This window comes from Oreochromis aureus, linkage group 3 (genome assembly GCF_013358895.1).
Source record: "Oreochromis aureus strain Israel breed Guangdong linkage group 3, ZZ_aureus, whole genome shotgun sequence".
In the NCBI taxonomy this organism is placed as follows: Eukaryota; Metazoa; Chordata; class Actinopteri; order Cichliformes; family Cichlidae; genus Oreochromis; species Oreochromis aureus.
Genome location: NC_052944.1, coordinates 108,738,365 through 108,760,648, shown reverse-complemented (window position 1 = coordinate 108,760,648; position 22,284 = coordinate 108,738,365). Strand labels below are relative to the sequence as shown.

Below are 22,284 nucleotides of genomic sequence, written 5' to 3'. Positions count from 1 at the left end.
GCAAACAGTTATAGTATCAACACTGTAAGCAGTCAGCTCGGTCCTGGGCATTATATCTGACATAAAGCTGCTCTCTGCAGCCATGTTTGACCTGCTGCTTTGTAGGATTACAGTAATGGAGGATTTGGAGGCTGAACACTTTTTGTAGTGAACTGATGAAAGCTGTGTCTCAGATGGATGTTAGTCCAACACATCAGACACGACCTCTGCAGCTCTCAGTTGATGTGCACATGAATGATTTGTGTTTCCTCTGCAGGTGAAGGTAGAAAGTGTGTGTGAGCTGATGTGAATTCAGCAGCATGGATCAGTGTGAGGACAGAGAGGGGGGAGTCCCTCCCTCTAAAAGCACTCTGTGTGGGGAACATAAGAGCCAGACCAAAGCTCAGAGGTGAGATGACCATCTCTAACTGTCCATGACTCTTCTCCATGTCACAGCTCAGCACTCACATCACTGGAGTAGTGATGTGATGTGATGTGATGTGATGTTATTCACAGGAACCAACCTGGACCTCCACCCAGCTCTGTGTCCTATGAAAGTAACCGTGTCAAAGATGTCATTACGAAATTTGAGCAAAGACAGTTATTCCTCTTTCCTACCGCTGTCCTGCAACGCCTCCATCAATAATTGACTCCTAACCATTCAAAGATTCAGCTTCTCCTGTAGCAAGTAGCACTATTGCATAATGAAAATTTTGAAGTTTTAATGTTAATGCAAGAGTGATGAGAGACAAGTTTGGCTAAGTTTGTGGTAAAAGGCATTTGCCACACCCAGTGTTGGGAAGGTTACTTTTAAAATGTATTCCACTACAGAATACTGAATACATGCCCCAAAATGTATTCTGTAACGTATTCCGTTACGTTACTCAATGAGAGTAACGTATTCTGAATACTTTGGATTACTTAATATATTATCATGCTGTTTACAACTACATGAATGTCCTATTGCTGTGATTTATTACTGTTACTGAAGGTACGTAGTACGAAACGTAGTAAAGGGACCTCTGGCTAATACGTCCAGTTCCCTGTCGGGCTGGTAGCCGAAAAATAGCTTTACTTTGTTGTCTGGGTCAACTTTGCTTGCGGGAGACAGAGAGAGGCGTTGAAAGGCTGCTCCAACGGAACTTATTTTTTCCGGAGGAAAACACGAACACAGTGTACAGTTGAGTCTTAATAGCTTACTTACAACTGGGCTCGTCAGGCACTCTTCTTGGCTGCAGTGGTTATTATTATATTTACATGCTTCCACCTCCCGTTTTTGCTCCGTGACAGCTCGGACTTCCTTTCTCTCCCTCCCTCGCTCGCTCACAGACACATAACGTGTATGGCAGTCCATTCTCCCTGCAGCACGGACTACACTGCCCATGATGCTACATTCTTTAGGGCCATGCCTGTAGCATTCTGCCTTTTAGCTTAGCACAACAACAACAACAAAAAAGCGCTCTCTCACCCAGGAAACACGCAGAGAGAGAGCGCGTCACCCTGTAACCATGGCAACCGTAACGCTGCCGCCTGGAACAACAGAACGTAGCTGTCAAACAAACCCAAACAATCCTGACCATGACAATATGAAACAGGAAAGTACCGCCGTGTATTCCATTTATTTCAACAAAGTAACTGTATTCTGAATACCACCTTTTTAAACGGTAACTGTAACGGAATACAGTTACTCATATTTTATATTCTGAATACGTAACGGCGGTACATGTATTCCGTTACTCCCCAACACTGGCCACACCGGATGCCCCCGATTTTCGGTAAGTGAATGTGTTTAATTGTAGGCAGGGAGATTACTGGATATTCTTGTGTAATTGCTACAGAATAATTTATGTTATACTTTGTTATTGCTACAGAAGAATATTTATTTTATTATTTTACATTTACAATTTTTTCCCCGGGGACCCTGTGACACCCCATTGAAGAGTCGTAGGCTGTGGCTCTCTTAAGATCTAACTGTTGGGTTTGTAAGGCCATGTTACTCCTAAATTTCTATCTTGTTCAGAGAGAAGATATAAAACAAAGTTCTAAGCTAATCGACCTTAGTGTTCTCCTTTTTAAAAAGAATCGATAAGAGAATTGATAAAGAATCGAATCGTTAAACAGAATCGAAAATGGAATCGGAATCGTGAAAATCTTATCAATACCCATCCCTAATTGGGGATGTCTTGTTAATTGCCTATAATTTCCACCTGTGGTCTATTCCATTTGCACAACGTGTGAAATTGATTGCTTCCTAAGTGGACACTTTGATTTCACAGAAATGTGATTGACTTGGAGTTACATTGTGATTGTTTTGTGTTCCCTTTAGTTAATTTTTTGGTAGTGTATTAGAATATGTAATGTCTGTCATTCAAAAAAATTACTGCAAAATTTACTGGGGGTAGATAGCTATGTTCTGAGTACACTGAAACTGGAATGCTTAATTTTGGGTGGATACTCATCAGCATCATCATAATCATCATCGTTTATTTATATAGCACTTTAAAAACACACCAGGCAGTCCAAAGTGCTGAACAACACAAAAACAAAGAAAGGCAAAAAAAAGAAGAAGGAGGGATATCAGTTTCCCGCTGAGTTAAAAGCCAGGGAATAAAATAGGTTTTCAATCTGGACTTAAAGTGCTGCTGCATTTTGCACTAATTGCAAGTATGACAAAGTGCCCAACCCAACCCCAATTAAAAGAGAATAACAATAGTCCAAATGTGAGGTAATAAAGACATGAATAACAGTTTCCAAATTGTGTTTGGAAAGGAAAGGCTTGACCTTCGATAGGCGTCTGAGGTGATAAAAAGCCTATTTTACCACCCCATTTACATGACCATCAAAGGTAAGATTAGGATTAGGATTGAATTTTTCTGATGGGAGGTCACTGAGACCGTCAAGCAAAGATTGACAGAGAGATGTATCCAGGTGTTTAAAAGGTAAATAAAGCTGACAGTCATCTGCATACAACTGATAAGATTATGTTTACGAAATATCACGCCAAGAGGGAGTAAATACAGCGAGAAGAGTAATGATAGATCTCTGGGGCACACCCCAAAGCAGAGGGGCCACAGAAGATGTGGCCAACCCCAGCTTAACACAACAACTCCTGTCAGAAAGGTATGGCTTTATCCATGACAGTGCCAAATTTGAAATTTTCACCCAGTGGTGTAAGCGTGAAATCAGGAGATTGTGATCAACTGTGTCAAATAAGGCTGTCATGTCCAATAAGACAAGCACAGCATATTTACCACGATCAGTCGCAACAAGAATGCCATTCATAACTTTAACAAGAGCTGTCTCCGTACTGTGAAAGGGCTTAAAACCAGATTTAAAAAGACCCCACACAGTTCTGAATCAATCAGGTAGTGCATTAGGTGGGTATGTACAATCCCCTCCAGGATCTTACTTGGGAAGGGAAGCTTAGAGAGAGGTCTAAAATTTGACATAACAGAACTATCTAGGCCAGTTTCTTAAGTAAGGGATGTATGACTGCATGTTTATATTCACCAGGGACTTGGCCGGACAAAAGACTAGTATTGATAATATTCAATCCAATTAATTTTTTTAAAAATACCACCGAATCACAACAACAGTCACCTCAAGGCGCTTTAAATGTAAGGTATGTAAGGTTCAACAGTAGGAAATACTTTTTGAAGCAAGCGGGGAGTAACAGCATAATCTGGGCAACCACAGGGCTTTGCATGAAGTACCAATTTCTCTAGTTTGGACAGAGAAATTGGTGCAAAGGCAGAGAACAGGCTTGAGCAAGGAGCTTACATGACTGAATCAGCAATAGATACTATCGGAGCTCTCAGGCTAGCAAAATCTTGTCCACAAAAAAGTTGATAAACTTATTGCACATAGTCGGCACAAGGTCACAACTCTTCCATGTTAATTACAGAATTTATAGTATTATATAAAACACAGGGGTTGTGTGAGTTGGCCGAAATAAGTTGAGAAAGATAGGCATGTTTATCGGCTTGAAACGCCTTCTGATACCTTTTCCAGCTACTTTTTAAAGCATCGAGCGCAGATTTACAAGGAAAATCAAAGTACACAAGGTTCAAGGTTCAAGGTTCTTTATTTGAGAACCTTGAACCTTGTGTACTTTGAGTAAGTCATTTGAGGTAGACAACTCAGAAAAATACGACATGAGATTGTCAAACAATATGGAAAACTGTTCGGCAGTATCAGAGCGAAGGGCACAATAACATCGAACAGGCACAGCCTGTGTCCAGCATGTGTCCAGGTTCTTGAGTGGCACAACTTACAGATTGGACAAAATTAAAAGAATTTACTAAGTCCAGGAAGTTCCTGACCAAGGGCTTCCCCCTGGCAGCAAAAATGTATATTAAAATCCCCAAGCAGGAGAATCTGGTCAAAGCGGGACACACAGTCAGGAAGGAATTCCAAAAACTCGGATAAGAACTCCTTATTATATTTCAGGGGGCAATAAACAATCGCACACAACAGCAAAGGCACATGGCCGAGTTCACATAAACAGAGTTCAAAGCTTGTGTAGCGAGTCGATGGGAACAGCTGCTTCAAGTCCAAACGTGTCTTAAAAACCTCAGCGAGCCCTCCTCCATGACCAGAAACTCTGGGAACATTAAAAAAGGTACAGCCAGCTGGTTCATTAAAAGCAAATCCAAAGCATGAGAAAGACAGTTCCTTTAATATAAAGGTCTTATTTGCCACCGACCTGGCATTTATTGGACCTGACCTAAGAGATACTGATCAGGAGCTTCCAAGGCATTTGCAACTAAATCCACCGGTCGAAGATTTGTTTGGTTAACTACGGGCCAGCCCAAATGCCGGAAAGAGGTGAGCTTTGCAGGACTGTTTTCAAACGACCCAACAACAGGAACCAGCCAGGAGTCCACCGGATCTATGTCACGCAATGGCACCAAAAGTCGCGGAAAAGACCGGTGAATATAGTGAAGCTTATGGGGAGAGTTGAACATTTCAACTGGATTCAACAGGATTTCAGCTTGACGAGGCGACCTCCACGGTTTCCCCGTCTCCTGCATCACTTCAGCGAATCCAGTAACATAGGTAGGGAATGCCAGTGTGGTGGTACTGATTCCAAATAAGTAGTCAGAAATTCTTGGTTGTCATTTCCAGGCCTGTCAGACATCCGGATGGATAAGCCTATTTCTAATAATGATCATAAGATAGGGTAGGACAGACATGTAGCACAAAATTAGCTAAACATAGCAAAATAAAACAAAAGAGGAGAGTGATCGATGGCATGCCAAACACACAGGTGCCATCTTGCCAAGTAGATATTCTATATCATTAGCCACATAGCTACTGTAAGTATTATTAGCTAAGCTAACATTAACTACTCTCTAGGTAGTGTGGTTAATAAGTAAAAGAGATTTATCAATTCTGGCTATTCCAACTGTCTTAGGGTGAGAGATAGGGTACACTCTAGACAGGTTGCCAGTCTGTCACAGGGCCAACGCATAGAGGAAGACAACCATTAACACCTATGGGTAATTTAGAATGACCAGTTAACCTAATCCTACTAACTTTGGACGGTGGAAGGAAGCCAGAGTACCCGGAGAAAACCCAAGCAAACACGGGGAGAACATGCAAACTTCACACAGAAAGACCCCAGCCTGAATGTGGAATTGAACTCAGGACCATCTTGCTATGAGGCAAGAGTTCTAACCACACCAGCATTCCTAAATATACATTAAAGAATTTTTTTTTAAAAATCACTTGCTTCTGCTGCATTCCTATAGCAGTAGCTAGAATGTGAGTTTGATTCCAAATATATGTTCTTGTCCATTAGTTTATGAAATTATTTTTTCTTCCCATCAATCCATCTAGGAAAGTCAGTCCTAAGTAAATCCTAAATAATGCAGATTAAGCATGTAATCTACTGTGAAATATCCAAAATAAGCAAAAAGTACATGTAATGAGAAGTTGATTTTACGTGCTCTCATGTTTTACAGATCAAAGATGGAGGTCTCTGTTCAGGAGCAGCTGCTGGACATCCTGGATGATTTGGGAGAAGAGGAGCTGGAACGTGTCCACTTTTATCTGCAGATTGGACCTGGAGGTGATTTCACGACCATTAAGAAGAGCCGTCTGGAGAAAGCAAGCAGAACAAGAACAGTGGATCTTATGGTGGAGACATATACTACTGACCATGTGATGGAAGTGGCGAGGTCGATTTTAAAGAAGATTAATAAAAGTCAGTCAGAGGGAAAAAAAACTAACAGTCAGTACGGTAGGAGCACACAACATTGTCACAATGCTGAATGCATTTACCTGTTTAAATCTGACTTTTAAACTTAGTCTTTTCTCCTCAAATAATCTTTCAGTACACATATTATATATATATATTTTTTTAAACACACAGATTTTAATTTTTAAGAAGACGAGTTCATGATTCAAGCTGCACTTTGCTCCAACAGGAAGTCCTTCAGCCCAAGAAGTTTTATCAATGTCATCAGAAGGTAAGAAGGTATTTTTCGAGCCTCTCGTGTTCTTTCTTCCTGATGTTGCTGTTATTTGGAACCACTACAACTATCATTAAAGCCAACTTCTTCTGTTTGTCCACCACCACTATGCCTGGTTGGTTAGCCATCACCATGTGTCCGCATGTATGTGGAAGGATCTTAGCTCGGTCATTATCCACCAACCTAGGGGCGTCTCCCACCTTGACCTCGGGACTTCCAGGTTATACTCGGCACAGATGTTTCTGTATACTTTGCTGGCAACTTGGTTATAGCGTTCCATGTGTGCCCTGCCTGCTAGCATCTTACACCCTGCTGTTATGTGCTGGATTGTCTCACGGCATCTTTACACAGCCTGCACCTGGGGTCTTGCCTGGTGTGGTAGACCCCAGCCTCTCTGGATCGTGTGCTCAGAGCTTATTCCTGTGCTGTCTTTCATTCCTGCTTTGTCCAGCCACTGGTAGGATTTCTGTATGTCAGCCACCACCTCTATCTGCTGGTGGTACATACTGTGCAGGGGCCTGACCTTCCATGATGGTTCCTCCTCTTTCTTGGGTTTCTGCTGCATGAGGTATTCACTTAGCACACTGTTTCCTCCTGATTTATTTGTGGATGCTTGTTGTCTCATCCTGGACCGTAGTGCTGATACTCACCAGTCCCCGGCCTCCTTCTTTCTGCTTAATGCACAGCCTCGGGGTGCTGGAATGATGTGAAACCCTCCAGGCATGGTCAGGAGCTTCCTTGTCATCATATCAGTGGCTTTTATGTCCTCCTCTGGCCAGCTTATTATCCCAGCATGGTACCTGATCACGGGTACCATGCTGGTACCATAGGTGTTAAATGGTAAATGGCCTGTATTTGTACAGCAAATAAAGTGGGTTGAATGATAAAGTGGATGACTGAATGTGTACACATTTACGCATTCCACCCATTCACACACACACACACACAGTGGTGATGGCAACCTACATTGTAGCCACAGCCACCCTTGGGCGCACTGACAGCAGCGAGGCTGCCGGACACTGGCGCCACCGGGCCCTCTGACAACCAGTAGGGTGAAGTGTCTTGCCCAAGGACACAATGACTGAGACTGTCGGAGCCGGGGCTTGAACCGGCAACCTTCCGATTACAAGATAAACTGCCAACTCTTGAGCCACGATCGCCCCATGTTGATAGCCCGGATCTTGTTCTTATCGTTCAGCTGACTCCTCAGGACTTGCCTGATCCTCTGCAGGTACTCGGTGGTTGCAACTTTCCTAGTGGCCTCCTCAGTCAATCTGACTACCTTCCCTCTCTTTGTTATCATCTGACTACATTTCTTCAATCTGAATGGCATTCCAATGTATAGCCTGGTAGTGTGGATCAGTGAATCGATGTCTCGTTCACTTTCGGCATACAGCTTGATGTCATCCATGTACAGGAGGTGGCTGCTCCATTCTGTAGCTAGCAGCTCAAACTGTGCAATAAACACTTCCCATGGCATCTTGCAGTTGGACTTAGGCGTTTTTATGTTTGCCGCAGCTTGCTGGGTACTGCCATGCTTGTTTACATCATGTGACAGCGTGCCATGCGACATCAACTTCGTCCCACTAAAACCGTGGTCATGGCGCAAAAAGTTCTCGAGTCTAGTCAAGCCTGGAGAAAATCCAGCCTCAGCAGACAGCCACAGTGCCATTTCCCTCACTCTATGGACAGGCAAGCGTGGACGAGCATCCCTCTCCTGGATCCCTTTCTTAATCCTGTCCGGCAACATCCTCGGGTCCCGTGTCGATCAGCGTCACCAGCAACAGCTCTGGGTGTTGTTTTTTTTTTTTTTTTTAATTTGACCCCTTTTTACTTTTGACACCAGTGTAACATTCACGAGTGACTCAAGAGGGTTTGATCTCACCATGGTTTATTGAACAGGCAGGTTGTTCAGAGGAGAGTCCTCTGAACAACTCCTATCAGCCCCGAACAAACACAACAACAACTCCCCTCCCCTTCCCGCACACACTCACTGACTTTTCAGCAGTACAACCAAACATGTCTCTTAAAGGAACAACAGTGCACAGATATAGTGAACCTTTAACAATCGTTAAATTATTTTATTGCTGTTCTCTGTATTATGTTATTTTTTTCAAATTATCAAAGCAAATCAATAACTAATAACCCAAAAAAATTTAAGTTGAAGTTGAGTTGAAGTCTTTCTGAAACCTGATTGAAGATGGAGACCAAAACAGGCAATCAGAATTTTTAAGATAAGATAAGATAAAACTTTATTAATCCCTCGGGTGGGTTCCTCTGGGAATCCAAGTCTGTGATTGCTTGGTTTTGTGGCACAAATATATCGGTGTACAGAAAGAGTTGAACGTGCAGGGACCAGAGATGCTGAGAGCACAGGCAACACACTGCAAGCAGGTCCATAGAAATCTGAGCAAGAGCAAAAACTGAGCGACAGGGGCTGTTATTGTGTGTGCATATGGATAATAGTGTCACCCTTTTTAACTGAGTAGTCAAAAAAAAAATCAGTCAAATCGACAGTAATCTGTCATACAAAGTCAAGGAAAAAAACAATATTTGAGAATCTACTCTTGTTGGGTTCAGTTAGGATCGTAAGGAGACTGGCAGTGGTAACTCAACTTCAAGAAGGAAAAACCCTCCACTCAGAATGAGACATTGACAACAACTTAAAGGAAAAAAAGTGATTTGAGTGTATTCAACATTTAAATGAACAAAACATTTAAATAATCTCAAAAATGTAATCTTCAACAATGTACAATATATCACTTAAAGTGTCCATAAATGTTTTAGGTAGGCTGTCCATTTCAGTTCAGTGCACTTAGTATTCAGTGTTCTTAATAAGTGTTAATTGTCTTTAGTCACTGGTTTGTTCTTTGGTGCATCAGTTTTTTGTATTAAGTGGAATCAGATCTGACCCAAAGAAAAGGAAAAAAGTAACAACATAAAGCATCCTGAGATCTCAGTAAAAACGTTAATCCCTAAAAATAAAATGCAAATCGTGGTATCCTACCACCCTCCAAGGAAACAGGTGGCCTTCAGATTGACAACGTCCTTTCTAGGCACCTCCAGTGGCATCCAGTCCTTAGATGGCACCGCTTGGTCCTTGCAGCAGATTTCTACCACATAAAAAAAAAACAGCCTGCACACAACGTGCAGAGCAATCACTTCACTTGTAAAATAAAACATGTGCTTCTCTAGTGTTATCCCCTTTTCCCACTACAATTTTGACATCTTGAACAGGAGATTGTGAGACTGAGGCGATTGAAAAATGGGTATGCCAGCTAAGCTAAAGGTTAGATAGACGGGACTATACAAGGACATGAGAAGCCAAGCAGGAAAGATAAGACAAGGGGCAGGGAGAAAAGATGTGAATGTTTGGCTTTGTCTGTTATGTTAAGAAATACCAGTTAAGCAGTTAAAATTTCCTTTTAACTGCTTTTATCTTTAATACTTTCTGAGATATTATTGTTCAGACAATGCCTCATTTTATCATGGGGGAAAGACATGGTGGAGTCAGTGGACTTTTTAAAAAAATATCCTTTTTGAAAGTATTTCAGATATTTGAAATGTCAATGTGTGTCCAACATATGTAAAAAATAAAAATGAAAAAGTAATGTAAATCAGTATTGTAAATTAGAATTGTAAATTGGTAAAGCAGAAAATTTGAATTGAGATGAAATGATGCAAGTATCTGACGAGATTCAAGCAGAGGTTATCAAGAGACGTGCATGTATAAATATAGTTCTTCATACTGAATAAACAGCAATAGACCAATCACCTTATTTCCTGTTTCAAATTCAGAGGCTCTTCAAAAGTGTCAGCATACCCTTAAATCTAAGCTGAAGAAGAAGTTCCAGTGTGTGTTTGAGGGGATCGCTAAAGCAGGAAACCAAACACTGTTGAATCGGATCTACACAGAGCTCTACATCACAGAGGGAGGGACTGCAGAGGTCAATGATGAACATGAGGTCAGACAGACTGAAACAGCATCCAGGAAACCACACAGACCAGAAACAACAATCAGACAAGAAGACATATTTAAAGCCTCACCTGGAAGAGATGAACCAATCAGAACAGTGCTGACAAAGGGAGTGGCTGGCATTGGGAAAACAGTCTTAACACAGAAATACACCCTGGACTGGGCTGAAGACAAAGCCAACCAGGACATCCAGTTCATATTTCCATTCACTTTCAGAGAGCTGAATGTCATGAAAGAAGAAAAGTTCAGCTTGGTGGAACTTGTTCATCACTTCTTTACTGAAACCAAAGAAGCAGGAATCTGCAGCTTTGAAGACTTCCAGGTTGTGTTCATCTTTGATGGTCTGGATGAGTGTCGACTTCCTCTGGACTTCCACAAAACTACAATCCTAACTGACCCTAGAAAGTCCACCTCAGTGGATGTGCTGCTGATAAACCTCATCAGGGGGGAACTGCTTCCCTCTGTTCACCTCTGGATAACCACACGACCTGCAGCAGCCAATCAGATCCCTCCTAAATGTGTTGGCATGGTGACAGAGGTCAGAGGATTCACTGACCCACAGAAGGAGGAGTACTTCAGGAAGAGATTCACAGATAAGGAACAGGCCAGCAAGATGATCTCCCACATCAAGACATCACGAAGCCTCCACATCATGTGCCACATCCCAGTCTTCTGCTGGATCACTGCTACAGTTCTGGAGGATGTGCTGGAAACCAGAGAGGGAGGACAGCTGCCCAAGACCCTGACTGAGATGTACATCCACTTCCTGGTGGTTCAGGCCAAAGTGAAGAAGGTCAAGTATGATGGAGGAGCTGAGACAGATCCACACTGGAGTCCAGAGAGCAGGGAGATGATTGAGTCTCTGGGAAAACTGGCTTTTGATCAGCTGCAGAAAGGAAACCTGATCTTCTATGAATCAGACCTGACAGAGTGTGGCATCGATATCAGAGCAGCCTCAGTGTACTCAGGAGTGTTCACACAGATCTTTAAAGAGGAGAGAGGACTGTACCAGGACAAGGTGTTCTGCTTCATCCATCTGAGTGTTCAGGAGTTTCTGGCTGCTCTTCATGCCCATCTGACCTTCATCAACTCTGGACTCAATCTGCTGGAAGAGGAACAAACAACCTCGATGTTGTCTAAATTATTTAACAAACCAAACCTACAATCTCTCCACCAGAGTGCTGTGAACAAGGCCTTACAGAGTCCAAATGGACACCTGGACTTGTTCCTCCGCTTCTTCCTTGGTCTTTCACTGCAGACCAATCAGAATCTCCTACGAGGTCTGCTACCACAGACTGAAAGTAGCTCACAGACCAATCAGGAAACAGTCCAGTACATCAAGGAGAAGCTCAGTGAGAATCTGTCTGCAGAGAAAAGCATCAATCTGTTCCACTGTCTGAATGAACTGAATGATCGTTCTCTAGTGGAGGAGATCCAACAGTCCCTGAGATCAGGAAGTCTCTCCACAGATAAACTGTCTCCTGCTCAGTGGTCAGCTCTGGTCTTCATCTTACTGTCATCAGAAAAAGATCTGGACATGTTTGACCTGAAGAAATACTCTGCTTCAGAGGAGGCTCTTCTGAGGCTGCTGCCAGTGGTCAAAGCCTCCAACAAAGCTCTGTAAGTAAATATGTTGCCTATACTTTCATTTTTTTAAATGCTGATTCAAATTGACAACACAGTAGGCCAAATCAATTAAAATTAGATAAAGTAATTAATTCATTAATTAATTAATTAAAACATGAATGGTATATTAGGTTTGACAAAAAGCTGTGACACCTGGCAGTGAAATGATGTCACGTGAGTAAATGAAGTTCCCCTTCGTTTTACCTGCTTACTTTGTTCACATTCATAACAGAACATAATTTAGTCTCGAAAGGTTAATTAATATCATTAAAATAGATGGAAGTGGTTGGGAAGCTGTTAATACCTTCTTGCTAGTGAAAGTGACTTTACTGGAATTATGCAGACATTTGAGTACATCACTTCCATGCTAAATCTGTCACTTACACAATCTTAGACCTTCTCCAGTTCAGCTATAGAATCAGCAATGAAGTTAGCATGGCAATCCATGGAGTCAAAAATAACTTAAGCCAGCCCACTCTTGATGGATTTTAGTTCTACTCTGCGTCAGGACAAGTTCTCCAAGGTGAATATGCATTCTCCTATCTGCAGTTGGATCACTGACTTCCTGTGCAACAGGAGACATCATATGAGACTGGTGTCATGTAATTTTCTGTTAATAACGTCCGCAGCACGATCAGCTTACTTTATTTCTGCACGCACGAGAGCAAATAGAAATCAAACATTCATACAGTCATACAGTCCTGAGAGCTCTACCCACCTTGCAGCATCTCTTTTATAACATAACAGAGAACTCCTGCATCTTCACAGATCCAAAAGTTTCTTGTCCCACTCACGTTGTTGCTGGGCAGGGAGCGACTCCCACTATCTATATTCCAGAGAACACCTGGCACCAGACTTCCTGGGAGTTTCATCTTTCAACATAGTTAAGCAGGCTACATCACATCATATTGACACACACATCCTTCACCAAAGAAACAAAAGGCTATATAAAATTCTACAGTGGAAATTCTCAGCACCTAAATCTAAATATGAGAATAAACTGGACATTTCCCATCACACTGGGCAGGCATTTGTACTATGTCCCCTGCTCTTCTCCATGTATACCAACAACCACATCTCCAGCCCCCTATCTGTCAACCTCTCAAAGTTTGCAGATGACACCCTAACCCCTCACCGGCACTGAGATAACAACCTGGAGCTCAGTGCTGTCAAAACTATGGAGATGATTGTTAATGTCACAATGAAAGCACCCCTAAGAGACTTCGTCTTGCTGTCTTCCTTTATCAAGAAGGACACATTACACCATGCGAATTCTTCTGCTGAGAAGGTGATTCGGTGCAATCCACCTTTCCTCCAAGACCCAAACACCTCCAGAATGCTAATATGAGCAATGAAGATCAATGTGGACCCGTCCCACCCCAGACATAATCTCTTTGTGTCATTCCTCTCTGCCAGAAAGCTGGGGTCCAGCACAGACTAGACAAAACAAAGAGTCTCCTTCCTTTTGCACTTGGACTACTTAACTTTTAGCCCCCCTACTTATATAAATTTAGAAAAGAGAAGAAAGTTTGCTAACAATTGTTAGTAAAAACAATTAAATAATTCTAAGTTTTTTAATTAAACATGATGATAACATGATAATATATTTTGCCTATGTACAAAAACTAATGTGATTTACTTTGATTAAAAACATTGTCTTTCAGACTGGGTGGCTGTAACCTCTCAAACAGACATTGTAAAGCTCTGTCCTCACTGCTCAACTCCCAGTCCTCTACTCTAAAAGAGCTGGACCTGAGTAACAATGACCTTGAGGATTCAGGAGTAAAGCTTTTCTCTGCAGGACTGGAAAGTCCTCATTGTAGACTGGAAATTCTCAGGTTAGAGTTTAGACACTTATTTTTATTATTACATACACAACTAATCATTATACACTTTGATGTGGGTTTTTTTTTCTTATTATTGGGCTTTTAATTACTCTCTAAATCAGTGGTTCCAAAAGTTTCCACAATGAGTACCATCTCATATATGGCTCTTAAATTATCACCCTTATGACCGAAACTAAAGTAGAGTGGTCTAGTGGGCTATTTAACACCATATACACTTTACACAAGACAATGTATTTCTTATATGAATGTTATTTATTTTAATTGTCATAAACAAGGTGTGACAAGTGATAATAATAACAACTGTACTGCATTAAAAGATTCACAGCAGGTGGGCTATCAAATCTTTAAGTGACGACGTATGAACCCTGCTTCCAGGTCCAAACTGCTCTGTGTTTATTAAGGCTGGGTTTTTGTTTTGTTTTGTTTTTTAAATGTTTTAATGCTTTGCATCTTGTTCTATTTAATGTGAACAAGGCACTAAATGAAGTCAGTGATCAATGTCGGACTCTCTCTTTTTTTATTACCACTATTCATCAGCAGCACTTTTAAAGCTCAGTTTTTAAAACCTTAAGCCTATCCAGCAGTATATTAATGACTAACCCCATATTGTGGATTATTGTTCTCCTGACTGAAGTCTGGCCCATTTACAGCATCCTGCCATGCAATTACATTTGTCCCTAACCATCGGGAACCCTAGCATTAACTTTTATGGAATTGAAAAAAGTTAATCCTCCAGCTTCACTATGTTTATGTTATACTAACATAGCTGTGTTGCTTGCCACTACGCAGAACATCATTATATATAAGCTAGTCCAACTTCAGTAACCCTGCAAACGTCACTGCTGGTTAGTTTAATGTCTTCATTTCTGTCAGAATTGATAGCAGAGCTGTATATTTTGATTTTTCAGAAATCCCACAGTCAGAACCTATTATTATTATTATTATATTATTTAATCTTAAAATTTTTGCGGGGAGACTTCCACATACCACTAGATGGAACCTACGAACCTACGGAGCCTTTCTTAGCTATCACAGGGAGAGTGGCAGGGTACACCTTGGACAGGTCGCCAGCCTGACACAGGGCTAACACATAGGGACAGATAACCATTCGCACTCAGATTCACATCTATGGGGAATTTAGAATTACCAACTAACCTAACTCCACTAACTGCAAGTCTTTGGACTGTGGGAGGGAGCCTGGAGAGAATCCACGCAAACACAGGGTTAACATACCAACTCCACACAGAAAGACCCTGGCCTGATGGTGGAACTCAGGACCTTCTTGTTGTAAGGCGCCACCCCTAATCTCTGTGCCACCAATGATTAAGAAGCTTTAATAAGTGAAAAAGTGAATAGGGGAATATCTTGCATAAAAGGGAAAATAATTTTTCATTCCTTACTGAATTTGTAAATTTGTTCAAATATTTGTAAATCAGCAATTTCTATTTTATAGCCGTTTCATTTTCATGGAGACCGAATATCAACCAAAAATTCAGAAAAAAAGTTACAAAAGTCATAACTTGATCTGTATTTCATTGAATGAAACGAGTGTCCCAAATCAAAACATGACTTCGTACTTGGTTGAGAAAGTTTTGTTGGCAAGCACAGTGGTAAGATGTTTCTTGTTGTTAGTTACTAGGTGAGCTACTGTAGTTAGTTGCTAGGTGAGCTGAACATGTTATAAACATTAGCTAATTTGTGATTAAATGACCCACATATGTATTATTAAACAAGTGTTGTTATCAGGTGTGAACTGTCACTTTAAAAACAAAAAACAGACAAATGTAATGAGTGGGTAACATTGTTTTTCCAATAAAATAAATAAATAGATAATGACAGTCTTCAGTGAAGTGTTTTACACATGGTTTGTTGTTTTGTTTGTCTGCAGTCTCTCAGGCTGTCTGATCACAGAGGAAGGCTGTACTTCTCTGGCCTCAGCTCTGAGCTCCAAACCCTCCCATCTGAGAGAGCTGGACCTGAGCTACAATCATCCAGGACCATCAGGACTGCATCTGTTGTTGGCTGGACTGAAGAATCCAGGCTGGAGACTGGACACTCTCAGGTATGGAGAGAATGTCTGATAGAGGAGGAAGAGCTGGAAAAATTTCCTGTGTCCTTCACTGTGTAACTAATTGGCATTATGTTACAAATTACAAATGCACAACCATTTTTCATTCATTCTGAATAGGAACACTAGAAACTTTACCAGTGGGACACTGGTAAAGTGTCCCACTGGTAAAGGGACACAATGTTGGATGTGTTTCCGTCTTTTATCACAAGCTGTTTTGCTATTTTTTCTTTTTACATTCCTTGGTTAGGTTTAGGGATTAGAGACCTGATCTAGATTATAGTATTAAATTTTGGGAGACATTACCAGTACTGGACCTTGGATTCTTTGGGTGTGTGAGTCATTATCTTTTTTTTTTCCCCGCCTGTCCTGTTTGGTTCTTTTGCCATCAGAATTATTGTCTAAAGGCAAAGAAAGATGTCCAATGGATTTACTTTACCAAATGGACCATCCCAGCCTTGCCGTATTGGTCTATTTGATTCACTGTTGCTTTTATTCTGTATTTTATTTTATTTTCACTTGCTAAACATGGGACAGACTTGACTGGGGAAAAGAAAAGGGAGAAAGAAAGAGGGAAAGAAAAACAGTGGGGAAGAGGAACAGTGATAAAGGAAAAAACAAAACAAACAGACAAAAAATACATATATCAATCACCTGGATCACCGAGGCCAAGGGCACCCCACCCCCAAAGGGGCCCAAGCGAGCCCCAGGTTCCAGGCCCCAACAAGCAGCCACCAGGAGTGAGCCAGTGGGTACCTGGACGCCCATCCCTGGACACAAAGAACGACCAATGCATCGATGTCTGAGCGCGTCTGCCACTGGCAGGGGGAGTGGTGGGGGGAGATAGGCCTCCATACCTTAGAGGGCCTGAGATGTCCCTAGAGAGGTGGCGTCTGATACTAGAGATGGACCGATCCGATATTACGTATCGGTATCGGTCCGATACTGACCTAAATTACTGGATCGGATATCGGCGAGAAATAAAAATGTAATCCGATCCATTAAATATAAAAAAAACACCTCACAAAAATTGCGACATGGCGTAACTTGGCTCATAACCGTAGCACATCGGAGCAGTATGCGTCATGTGATAGAGCGGCTGTGTGTATTTGGAGCCTCGCTACCAAACCAGCATTTCATCTCCGAGGAAGTTATTCCAGAGAGAAGTAAAGCAAGTGTGTAAGTTCATCTCTGAATGTTTGTAAAGCATTCCCACATTAAGCTTAACAACCGATATATGGAGCGACTGCCTCTTCTCTCCCTCACCTTCCTGCGGCTACTTCAATCGTGAAACTGCTTAATGATCAGCTGATCGGCTTTTCTGTCTCGAGTCCGTCTCTCTTCTTTGTTTTTGGCCCACTTCTCACCAGAAAGAGGAAACCAGCGGCTGAACAACAGCAGCACGTTTAACCTTGATAAGCTGTTGTTAGAATTTATTTAATATTACTTTCTACACCAGGATCCTTTTCTACGTAGCTGACGGCTGGTAACTGTGCAGGGGCGGATCTAGCAAAGTTTAGCCAGGGGGCCGATAGGGGCATGAACAGGGAAAAGGGGCACAAAGACATACTTTTCTTTCTTATTCTCATTTAAAATGTCTAGCTTTTAATAAATAATTATCTGAATCTTACACTCAAAGTTTTAATCTGATGTAATATGTATAGAAGTCCATTACTGTATATAGTAACTGTTAAGTCTAATATACCCTAGTAAGCTAGTAATTTTTCCTTTGGGAAGGTACCATCTGTGAATTCTGCAATTTTGTTGAAGAAAGATGTTGAATCGATTTAATTATTCTTGAAAAATAATTTAATTCTGTGCATTTTTTTTCACACTGCATCAAATTAAAGTTGATTACGCCGATTATGCATCATGAGGTGGAGGGTGGGGGGTTCCTATTTTTTTTTTTGGGAGTTTGCAACCCTATTAGTTAGGTTGCTTAATATTTCTGCTAAGTACTCTTTAAAATACCAGAATAGGAAGGATGGAGTAGGTTTAAGTTTATTAGATTGATCAGTGTTGCTGAACTATGAAATATTTTGGGCGAGGTGTATTTTTTACATACAGGTATAACAGAATAGCTTTAGTGTTGTTGTTTATTTAAACTTGAGTATGAACTTATACAAAATGCAGCAAGATATTTAAAAAAACAGTTTTATTGATTAAAAAACACACTATATCGGATTCATATCGGTATCGGCAGATATCCAAATTTATGATATCGGTATCGGTATCGGACATAAAAAAGTGGTATCGTGCCATCTCTATCTGATACCCGACCTGACATATAGACACAAACAGGCACACACAGATACAAACATCCATTGCCACCCTCATGCTCTCATATGCAATTACTCAGCACTCACCCAACATGGAGACAGACATAAATAGATACTGTACACACAATCACACTCCCCAGGCGTACTCTATACCCCAGGTCTAGGTACCCTTGCCTCTGGAGGGGGAAACTGCACCCAGACCCAGGTAGTATTACCCTCTTCCCTGGGGTGGAGAGAAGCAGACCGCCCCGACTTCGCAGCAGCAGGGAGGCCCCACATTCCAGACCCCAATCGGATGGCCAACTCCTCCTCCCAGCTCCCCCGCCCCAACAGGCAACAGAGAATGGGGGGGTGTGAAGACTCCAAACCTCCCTCCGCCCGCTCATATGTAGTGTTGATGGATGTGTGTTCTAAGGTGCGTTTAAAACCCAGAAGGGTATGGAGCTACCTGCCATTCGGTCATTATCACTAGACACCCTCATCCAAGGAGGCCCTGCTAGGGTTGATCAGGCCCTGAAGTGTGTCACTCGTTTATGTTAAATTGTTATTTATCTTCTACTTTCTTATGTTTAGTTTCCACAATTTATTTATTTATATCAATTCACTGCAAACTGAGAAGTAATACCTAGCTCTTTAATATTTAAAAGATAGGAGAGAGGAGACCCAGAAGAGGGGCAACTGATCTGGCATCCCACACCTCCCCTCTGGATTGGGCTGTACACTCTATCTTCCCACTGCCTCCCAGAAAAGGGAAAACAACCACAGGGGAGAAGAGCAGAACATTTTTTCATACGTCCATACCATGAAGTTAACTGCACAGCCCTCAGGGGGCCCTGAGACAGCTGTATCAGTCAAACAGAGTTCTGGTTTATCACCGTAAAATTTCTAGTGTTAGGTTTTCTACCCTTTTGATGCCCTGTGCTGAGGTAGCCCCACCACGGGTTGATTAATCTCGGGCTTGTGTCTCGCTGACTGCCTTCCCTAAGTTATGTCAGCCCTCTTTATCCATTGGCAGTGACTGGTCCTCTAAGCAGTGTTAGCTAATTCTCTTATAACCTGCCGTTGCACCTGTCCTCTGATTCCAATCTCTCTAAGCAGTTTTGCTGTTAAACTGGCAACAAAGCCCCAGCACCCCACTTCTACCTGGCGCACTTTGATCTTCCAGCCTCTGTCCTCTGCCTCAGCTGCCAAGTTCGCATATCGGAGCTTCTTCCACTCAAATGCTCTCATGGTACCGTCAGCTCAATGATGTAAGCAAGTTTTCGGGAGTTAGACCAAAGCACAAGGTCTGGTTGCTGAGTAGTTGTTAAAATCTCTGTGGGAAAAATTAGCCTCTGATCCAAGTCCACTTGCATCTGCCAATCGCTGGCAATTTTCAGTGGGCCCAGGTCTGAGGTTGAAGGGCTAGTTCTCAGCTTGTCCCTCTCCCAGACATATGCTTATGAATACTGATGCTCCTTTTGGTTGGTGAAAGGTTGAGTGTTGATGGATTTTCTCTTGCACTCAACTGTCTCGGCTAGACACCTGACGACCTGATTGTGTCTCCATGTGTATCTGCCTGGAGTAAGGCTAGTCCTACAACCAACCAAGATGTGCTTGAGTTTTGTTGGGACTGTAGATAGGGGGCAAGATAGGTCCTTTCCAAACCACATCTGGAGATTTATTGTGAAAGGCAACACTCTCCCAATTCATCCAGTGACCCTGCTTGGTCAGCACTATGGCTCTGGAATGTCTGTCTGTTTCCTTCTGTCAGCGAACCTCCTCCACCACCATTTTTCGATCTTCTGTTACAAATGCCTGTTGCCACAAAGGTGTTATTGCTCCAAGACCAAATCCTCCTCTGCCCTGTTTAATGTGACACACCACATCACGATGGCGAAGAGCAGATTTGGCCTGTAACACAGCTGTGGCTGGGGTCCACTTCCTCCCCATTGCTACGGTGGAAGCAGCACCTCTCATTATGGGGTCTTGGGAGTCTGTGAGTGACATCTCAAGCCTCACTTTTGCACATTTAAACTCCTCTACCAGGCTAGGGATAGGCAATGACTGTATCCAGTTGCTGTAGAGTCCAACGTTCCCGAGGCATTTGAGAAGCTTAAGCCACTTCTTAACGTAGGACCTTACTAATCTCTCCTGACAATTGGCATGATTGAGCGAGACCTCGTACATTGTCAACGGCCACAGTAGTCTGGGTAACAACCCAAACTGGAATCACCAGAGTTTCAGTTTCCCTGGGAGTGCAGTGTTGATAATCCACCTAAGGTCATTAAGCATAATCTGCCTTTGTTGTTCTAGTTGTCACGTATCATTCAGGTATGCATTACACCAGAGAAGTCCATCAAGCTCTTGATGTTGATGAAATTGGTTCTCCACTGATATAGAGTTGCTCGGCTGTCCGTTTTGCTTTTATGATGAAGATGCTGTGAGATTTACTTGGCTTAAACTTCATTTTTGCCCATTCAATATTTTCCTGGGGCTTCTGTAGCATTCGCCTAGTACATGGTTTTGTTGTTGTAATGATGGTCATGTCATTCATGCAGGTTCTAATGGTAGGAAGACGAAGGCCCACCGAGATGCACATGACCACATGCCCAACCCTAGGGATCAGAATATCTCCTGATCTATGCCAAGCCATTAGAATCACTCCTTTCTGCCATGCTACCTTCATCAGCTTCCACAGGTATTTGAGGTCTTGAGGGGTGTTTTTATAGAGCCTATATTAAATGTCATTGGGTCCTGTGGCCGATGCTGCTTTTGCTTGCTTCACTACCTTCTCCACCTCACTCCATGTAGGTGGTCTTATGTCCATTTGGTGTTCAGATGCCTGGACAAGCAGCATGTCACTCGGAATAGTAACTGGCTCATGCCTCCGATCCTCTGCGTAAGTTTTTCTCAGATGTCCTTCCAGGTCTTTTAAGGGCATTTTGAGGCACCCACTTCGACAAAAAGGTCCTTAACAAAGTTGTATGGGTTGTTGTAGAAAAGGGTTGTTGTCCGTTCTTTCTTCTTACGTTGTCATCTGAGGTGCTCTGTTCTTAGTAAGGTGTTGCTTTATTTCCTCTTGCGGGGCAGTAAGTCCCTCCCTTTCTTTCTCATAGGCCCTTCTCCACTGTTTCTTCAGTTGTCTTCTCTCTTTCACTAATCTATCAATTTCCCGCTGTCTCCTGGACTTTAACTTTCTGCTGTCTCTGAGTCTTGTTCTTTACCCCAAATTGCTCAGCCCCATAGCTGTAGATGATGGTTCCCAAGTTCTACAGCTTCCTTTCAACTGGACCCTTTTGTTGATCTAGTATAAGAACCAGTTCTGAGTCAATGGTTTCCCACTATCTTTTCTCACTGGATCTGGGCCGCAGAATCTGAGCTTTCCTACCTTCCACTTTCTTTTTGTTGCTGGTAGCGGCTGGCTAGACTCAATGTTGGAAGAGTCTGTTGGCTGTTTCTGGATGGGCTCTGGGATAGAAAATGGTTTTGATTGTGGCTGGCTTACATCTATACAAAAATGTTTTGCTAGCCGTTAGTGGCAAAAATCCATGCTAGAGGCTGATATTAATTGGCTGGGCCCTGAACTAGGCTCTAGACTAGGAACTGCTACTGGCTGGATTTGACAGAGCTCCAATCTGGAGACTATGATGAGGTCTGTACGACACTGAACTTCATTCAGGGCGCTGATACCCTAGGACTGTGGGGGTTCTCCTGCCTCTGGGCTTTAATCAACTGATTTGACTTACTTCTTAAGAAGTATTGGTTAACGCGAGGCCCCTTTCTCAGCTCACTGAGGCACGTCTTCCTGCCTTGGTGGATTTTAAGGCCCATGTCAGTTGTTAGTTTTGACCAGCCACAGTTGATCAGTGCAGTTCTACAGCTTCCTTCCTGCCGTCATTAATGATTCATTATTTGGAATGCTGGTTGATCTATTCATCATTGGTACCGTTCCATGGTCGGTTGCCATTAAATACATCCGTAAAGGGTCTTCTTCCGCCCCAACTCTCTCAGACCCTAGGGTGTATCTAAATTGTATTTCTTTAACCCTTTA

At 42.3% G+C, this 22,284-nt stretch overlaps 1 protein-coding gene across 1 annotated transcript in view; it reads left to right on the top strand.

Moving 5' to 3' along the window:
- Positions 1-332: 332 nt before the first annotated feature.
- Positions 333-22,284, top strand: part of LOC116333949 (NACHT, LRR and PYD domains-containing protein 3-like) — a 177,288-nt gene continuing 155,336 nt past the window's right edge. Inside the window, exons 1-5 of the mRNA XM_039603652.1 lie at positions 333-388; positions 5,946-6,223; positions 6,411-6,452; positions 10,254-12,051; positions 13,722-13,895. Of these exons, the coding sequence (XP_039459586.1) occupies positions 5,953-6,223; positions 6,411-6,452; positions 10,254-12,051; positions 13,722-13,895 (2,285 nt within the window). The 5' untranslated portion in view covers positions 333-388; positions 5,946-5,952. The remainder of the gene's footprint in view (positions 389-5,945; positions 6,224-6,410; positions 6,453-10,253; positions 12,052-13,721; positions 13,896-22,284) is intronic.